This window comes from Lynx canadensis, chromosome A3 (assembly GCF_007474595.2).
Source record: "Lynx canadensis isolate LIC74 chromosome A3, mLynCan4.pri.v2, whole genome shotgun sequence".
Classification (NCBI taxonomy): domain Eukaryota; kingdom Metazoa; phylum Chordata; class Mammalia; order Carnivora; family Felidae; genus Lynx; species Lynx canadensis.
Genome location: NC_044305.1, coordinates 117,856,888 through 117,864,674, shown reverse-complemented (window position 1 = coordinate 117,864,674; position 7,787 = coordinate 117,856,888). Strand labels below are relative to the sequence as shown.

The window sequence follows — 7,787 nt, the reverse complement described above, 5'->3', positions numbered from 1 at the left end:
ATTTGTTTTAATAAGAAAAGCTAGAGTGTATTTCCACAGAGCTATGACTGGGGCTTCTGGGGCTTGGTACCACACAGCTAACCAGCTTGGAAGTTCCACTGATAATCCCTGACATTCACGTAAGGACCCCTGCCCTACCCAGATCCATATACTTTCTCACTCAAGCTATTGTTTCCTACAGATTTTCAGTAAGAAATCTGAGTTGAAATCTGCATTCTTTTCTAGAGATTATTTAGTTTTCTCCTTTATATATCAAATTTCTGACTGAATGTGAGAAGGATCAGCTTCTATTTTGAGCTCTGCTGGTTCATAATCTTACCCCATGTAAAGCATTTATCTAGGAGAATGATAGCGTGCCCACCATGGCCTCAAGCATGACAAAGCCAATGCTATTCCAAAATAACAGGTGTGTCCCCCCCCACCGCCCCCCGCCCCCACCATGGCTCAGTCTGTGGAGGACGTGCAGGAGTAGCTTTCTGAAAATGGAATTAGATGTAGACAGTTGTTGAGCCTTCGTGGCTTGTGGCATTAAAGTCAATAAACTATTTTCTGGCATCTTTTGTTAAAACTTTCGTTCAAAGCAATAATAGGTGAGATCTTGGCTATTTGTAGGTTGAAACTATACGTAGTGATTTTGGGTTACAAGAAAAATCCTTCACCTGATCCTAGCTAAGTCAGATGTAAAGGGTCTGTGACATGTATGAATCGCCTTTTTTTTTTAAACCCAAAACAACATAAAATCTGGCTTAACAGATGACTTATCTATTCAGCACATGAGCTGAACATGGCCCACAGGTGGTGTTTACATTTTTAAGTTTTTTTTTGTGAGAGAGAGGGGGTGCAAGTGAGCAAGGGGCAGAGAGAGAGAGAGAGAGAGAGAGACAGAATCCCAAGAGAGGCAGAGGGAGAGAGAGAAGCAGCACTCACTGGAAGCGGGCTCATGCTAACCCCAAGCAGGGCTCGAGTTCACCTGATGTGGGACACAAACTCACAAATTGTTAGATCATGACCTGAACTGAAGTCAGATGCTTAACGATTGAGCTACCCAGGTGCCATGTTTGTTTTTTTAAAAGTATGTTTTGTTTTGTTTTGTTTTTAAGTTTGTTTATTTTGAGAGAGAACAAGTGGGGTAGGGGCAAAGAGAGAGGGGAGAGTGAGAATCCCAAGCAGGCTCCGCACCACCAGTACAGAGCCTGATGCGGGGGCTCGAACTCACAAACCGTGAGACCATGACCTAAGCTGAAATCGACTCAGACACTTAACCGACTGAGCCACCCAGGCATTCCCCCACGTTTACATTTTTAAAAAAATCAGTTGCTGACCCTTAAACATTGAAAAGATTTCAATAAACACCCAGACTTCTGGCTTCTCTTGCAAAACAGAAGCTTTGACAACTCTAACACTGAATGTCAGCTGTCCTTCTTAGGAACTGCTTGAGGTCCAATTTCTTGTGCCCTCTTCCCTCGTTTAACATTCTCTGCTCTGGAGCTTAAGTTCTGGAGAGACAAATGAACAAACAGGTGGCTAATAACTGATATGCACAACAATGAAGCAGGTGGAGAGAAAGAGGGAGTTGTTGGTGTTGGGTAAAGGGTGTCTAAGGGAGGCCTTTGATAGTAACATTTGCACACGTGAGGGAGTAAGGCACATCAACTTGTGGGGAAAGAGTGTTCTAGGCAGAGGGCACAGTAAGTGCGGAGGCCCTGAAGTGGTTTGAGTTGGGTAAGGAGGCCAGTGTGAAATGAACGTAGAGGGGAGAATGGGCGGAAATGGCATGGGAAGGGAGAGGGGTGTAGGATATAGATCATATAGGACCTTGTATACTGACTCTGTGCTGACCGTTCGTGGAGCCTGGAGCCTGCTTCAGATTCTGTCTCTCTCTCTCTCCCAAAAATAAACATGAGAAAAATAATTTAAAAATAATGAAAGCTTGAGTATGACTTCATAAATGAACATATTTGCAAAGAACAGAGAAGAGGATATTTTATAGTAAGCTGCTAGCTAAGAGTGGCCACCCCCTCCCCCAAGTACATTTTATTTCCAAGTACATTTATTTTAGGGTTAGTAGCAATCAAAACAGATCAAGTGGCAGGTCTTTTTTGTATGGATAAGATGACTGTGTTCCTGCAGCCTGGACGCTGACTGCTGCGATGAAATTGGCTCTCTTGAGCATTTCTTCCAAGGACAGATTGGGGTAGTAAGCCAGGTAGAAGGCCAGAGCCCCCACAAAACTGTCACCAGCACCCTGTAATTAAAAGCATAGTTGTGGAGATAAGCATGTAGTCACCTGTTGCCCAAACTGTATTTTAACAATATTTAAGTACACTTTTTGATGTAGAAGATTTTTAGGTAAAAGGATAGTACAGAGGTTTCCATACGCCCCATATCCAGTTCTGTTGTTTGGTAACATCTAGTATTATGGTACATCTTTCATAATGAATGAAATGGTATTGATATTAGCTGAACTCCATACTTGATTTGGATTTCACTAGTTACGCTTAATGTCCTTTTTCTGTCCCAGGATCTCCTCCAGGGTACCCTATTACATTTAGTTGTCATTTCCTTAGACTCTTGTAGGCTGTGACAGTTTCTTGGACAGTGTTTATTTCTGTTTTGAGTCTCTACTTTCTAGAATTGTTTCTAGTTTGTTTCTGTTTCGAGTTTCGAGTTTTGAGGACTGGTCAGATGTTTTGTAGAATATACCTCAGCTGGGACTGGTCTGTTTTTCTTACAGTTAGACTGTGGTTATGGTTTTTGGGAGGAAGACCACAAAGGTGAAGTATCATTCTCTCATCACATTGTATCAAGGGTATATACTGTCAATGTGACTTGCCTCTGATCATGTTAATCTCAATTACTTGGCTAAGGCAGTCTTTGCCAGGTTTCTCCACTGTAAAGTTACTTTCCTCCCTCTTTTCATGCTGCACCCTTTGGAAGCAAGTCACTAAGTATAGTCCACATGTAAGGGGTAGGGTAGAGTATTATTTGGAATGCTTCTCTGTGGGAATTTTGTCTTCTCCCCCCAATTCATTACATAATTATATCTGTATAAAAGACCCATGAACTCATGGGTCTTTTGAAAATTTTTAAAAATTTATTCTTTGGGCTATAATCTAGTACTGCATTACTTCTTTGCTCAAATTGTAAGGGACTCTTTCAGTTGGCTCCTGTGTCCCTTTAACATACCCCATGGTTTTGTCTTTTGGGTGCTTTACTTTCTGATACTATAAGATGCTCCAGGCGCATCTTGTATATTCCCAGCTTTAGTTCTAGAATTAGCCATTTCTCCATTAAATGGATGCAGAAAAGTGGGGAGAGCTATGCAGATATTATTTTCAAACTAAATATAGGGACAAAACAGTTTCTTTCCATTTTCTCTGAAGCTCCAAAGATCTGATTTGATAAAGTACATTTACGGACCCACAGAAATAGAAAACACCAAAGAAAGTCTTGACTTCCACCTTCAGGCAGGGTAATACCTAGTCATGTGTTCATCTAACAAATGTATTTAAGATAACTTAAATATGATTATACAGTCTCGCTTGGAAAACCATTTTGAAATAGCTTTCATGGTCATTTTCCAGTTTTTTTCCCAGTTTGTTGTTCCTTAACACCCAAGAGTTTTCACGACAGATCTTGAGGCTATACTTCAGCCTTTGTAAAGAGCCTTGGCATGCAAGATTGTTCCAGATGCATATGCCCAGAACAGTGATGGACACTAGTAAAGGGGTAAAATCCACTGTGGATTAAACGCTAAGTAGTGTGGCAGAATCCATAAATGCTATTGGATGCTAGAAAGAGTTTGAAGAAAGCCTCCCTGAAGAAGGGAGTTCTTATAGATGACACAGATTTATAGAGAAAGAAGGCCTCAAGGAACAAAGACACAGAGGAGGAAGGAACAGAGTGAGCTCATGAGACAGTGAATGGCTTTAAGGAGAATGACATTTCCCCTTGTTTACATAGATAAAGCAGGCAGTATTCAACTTGCCAAGCAGTCATAGTAATGCAGGTGTGAATTCGACACTTCCCTTCCTCCCATAAATGTTTTCTGAGTGCCCAAAATGTGTCAGGGGCCATGCTAGATGCTTTGCAATTGTTTATGTCAGTCCTTCCTGACGGAAACAATGGAGAGAGATATGCTTTTTGCCTTCCCTTAGTTTATAGCATAGCAATGCAATGGTGTTGATATTTGGTTTTCTTAATTTTTTTTTTTTCAATGTTTTATTTATTTTTTTGGGACAGAGAGAGACAGAGCATGAACGGGGGAGGGGCAGAGAGAGAGGGAGACACAGAATCGGAAACAGGCTCCAGGCTCCGAGCCATCAGCCCAGAGCCTGACGTGGGGCTCGAACTCACGGACCGCGAGATCGTGACCTGGCTGAAGTCGGGCGCTTAACCGACTGCGCCACCCAGGCGCCCCTGGTTTTCTTATTTACAAATAATGGAGGCAGTCTTTCCTTTATGTAACTTTTATATTATTGCTTAAGCTTATTGTTACAAGCTTATAATATTTTTCCAAAAAAATTTAAGGGAATAAAAATATTTCATGGATAGTTAAGTCATGTTTCTATATCACCCTCACCTTTAACTTATGTAGCCTGACCAAAGCAAAGGCATAGGGCTGAGGGGAAACGTTCTAGCAACACTGACAGAAATCAGTTATATGTATTCCTGTTGGCTGGTGGGGTATTTAGCTGCAGACCAGATCTTTAAGAAAGTATAAAAAGCATTGTTCTTATATCTGAAAAGGCTATTGAAATAATTTAAATTGCTTCCCATTATAAAAAAGCCAGGGAAACACAGTGTCTAGTAGAACTGTGTGTGTTGGAAGCATTATTTAGGTAACAGTGACTTTCAGAACTTGATTTCCTTTCATTCTTAGAGCTACACTGTGTTCGTAGAGACTGCAAAGGTAAGCTGTTCCTGTATTAAAAATAGTTTCCCCACAAAGAAAACTCTCAGCTAGATAGCTTCATTGGGAATTCTAGCAAATGTTTAAGTAAGAAATAACACTAATTCTATCCAAATTCTTTCAGAAAATAGAAGAGTCAAGGAAACACTTTCCAAGTCATTTTGTAGGGCCAGCATTAGTGTGATACGAAAACCTGACAATGACAATTCAAGAAAAAAACAAACAAAACAGATCAATACTCTGCAAAACCTTAAAACATTTTAGTAAACTCTGTGTGTGTGTGTATCTCATGAACAATAGGGTTTATCCCAGGAATGCAAGATTAGTTTGACATTAAAACTACTTACATTTAAAACTAATTAACATTTAATAATCAGTGTAGTTCACTTTTTTAAAAAAAAACTTATAATTTTAGTAGCAGCAGAAGCATTTGACAAAATTCTACATCAATTTATAACAAATTCAGCAAATTTGGAATAGAAGGTATAACTTGATCTTCTTGGTAAAGGGCATTTATGAAAACTCTATAGTCAACATCATACTTAATGAGAAAGACTGATGCTTTCCCCTTGATATTGGAAACAAATCAAGGATGTCTATATTCATTACTTCTATTCAGCATCATACTGGATTGCCAGCCAGTGCAGTAAGACAAGAAAAAGAAAAGAAAAGGCATGCGGATATGAAAGAAGTAAAACTCTTTCTTAGCAGATGCCATAATCACCTATGTAGAAAATCCTAAGAAATCCAGCAAAAACGTAGATTTAGCAAGGTAACAGGACACAGGATCAATTAAAAAAAATCAACCGTGGGGCGCCCAAGTGGCTTAGTGGTTAAGTGTCCAACTTCGGCTCAGGTCGTGATCTCAGGGTTCATGGGTTCAAGTTCTGTGTCAGGCTTTGCGCTGACAGTTCAGAGCCTGGAGCCTCCTTCAAATTCTGTTTCCCTCTCTTTCTCTGCCCCTCCCCCGCTTGTGCTTTCTGTCTCTCTCAAAAATAAATAAACGTTAAAAAATCAATTGTATTTCTTTCTTTTTTAAAAATTTACATCCAAGTTAGTTAGCATATAGTGCTCTAATGATTTCAGGAGTAGATTCCAGTGATTCATCCCCTAGGTATAACACCCAGTGCTCATCCCAACAAGTGTCCTCCCTAATGCCCCTTACCCATTTAGTCCATCCCCCCTCCCACAACCCCTCCAGCAACCCTCAGTTTGTTCTCTTTATTTAAGTGTCTCTTATGTTTTATCCCCCTCCTTGTTTTTATATTATTTTTCCTTCCCTTCCCTTATGTTCATCTGTTTTATATCTTAAATTCCTCATATGAGTGAAGTCATATGATATTTGTCTTTCTCTAATTTCACTTAGCATCATACCTTCTAGTTCTAGCCATGTACTTGCAAATGGCAAGATTTTATTCTTCTTGATTGCCGAGTAATACTCCATTACACACACACACACACACACACACACACACACACACATCTTCTTTATGCATTCAACCATGGATGGACATTGGGTTCTTTCCATAATTTGGCTATTGTTGATAGTGCTGCTGTAAACATTGGGGTGCATGTGCCCCTTCGAAACAGCACACCAGAATCCCTTGGATAAATACCTAGTAATGCAATTGCTGGGTTGTAGGGTAGTTCTATTTTTTATTTTTTGAGGAACCTGCATATTGTTTTCCAGAGTGGCCGCACCAGTTTGCATTCCCATCAGCAGTGCAAAAGAGATCTTCTTTCTTCCTATCCTTGCCAACATCTGTTGTTGCCTGAGTTATTTTAGCTATTCTGACAGGTGTGAGGTGGTATCTCGTGGTTTTGATTTGTAGTTCCCTGATGATGAGTGATGTTGAGCATTTTTTCATGTGTCTGTTAGCCATCTGGATGTCTTCTTTGGAGAAGTGTCTATTCCTGTCTTTTGCCCATTTTTTCACTGGATTATTTATTTTTTGGGTGTTGAGTTTGGTAAGTTCTTTATAGATTTTGGATACTAACCCTATATCTGATATGTCTTTTGCAAGTATCTTCTCCCATTCTGTCGGTTGCCTTTTAGTATTGCTGATTGTTTCCTTTGCTGTGCAGAAGCTTTTTATCTTGATGAGGTCCCAATAGTTCATTTTTGCTTTTGTATCCCTTGACTTTGGGGACATGTTTAGTAAGAAGTTGCTGCGGTCAAGGTCAAAGAGATTTCTGCCTGCTTTCTCCTTGAGGATTTTGATGGCTTCCTGTCTTACATTTAGGTCTTTCATCCATTTTGAGTTTATGTTTGTGTATGGTGTAAGGAAGTGGTCCAGGTTCATTCTTCTGCATGTCGCTGTCCAGTTTTCCCAGCACTATTTGCTGAAGAGACTGTCTTTATTCCATTGGATGTTCTTCCCTGCTTTGTCAAAGATTAGTTGGCCATACGTCTGTGGGTCCATTTCTGGGTTCTCTATTCTGTTCCATTGATCTGAGTGTCTGTTTTTGTGCCAAATTATATTTCTATAGAGTAGCAATGAAGAATAAGGAATTTGAATTATCCAGACATACTACTACAATGGCATCAAAAATATGAAGTAATTAGGGTTAAATGAATCTGTGCAAAATGAATGAATATGTGCAAGATTTATACACTCTTCCTGCGGAAAGCAAAAGAGATTATAGAAAACAAATGGTGAGATCAACCATGTTCATAAATTGGAAAACTCATCATTTTTAACATGCTAGTCCCCTTCCTAAAATGAAGGAATTTTACATAGATTCAGTGTAATTCCAATAAAAATCCCACTTGGCAATTTTTAGAAATTGGTAAACTGATTCTAAAATTTATATGGAAATACAAAGGACTTACAATAGATAAAACAATTTTGAAGAAGAACAAAGTTGGAGGATG

At 39.5% G+C, this 7,787-nt stretch overlaps 1 protein-coding gene across 3 annotated transcripts in view; it reads right to left on the bottom strand.

Moving 5' to 3' along the window:
- RBKS (ribokinase) overlaps positions 1 to 7,787 on the bottom strand; it is a 101,264-nt gene that overhangs the window by 6,053 nt on the left and 87,424 nt on the right. For 2 of the 3 annotated variants that reach the window (XM_030311403.1, XM_030311398.1), the window contains one exon: positions 1,269 to 2,245. The exons of the other annotated variant lie outside the window; for it this stretch is intronic. In XM_030311403.1, coding sequence (XP_030167263.1) covers positions 2,072 to 2,245 — 174 coding nt within the window. In that variant the 3' untranslated portion in view covers positions 1,269 to 2,071. Of the gene's footprint in view, positions 1 to 1,268; positions 2,246 to 7,787 lie in introns of those variants that run through there. 3 annotated transcript variants of the gene reach the window in all.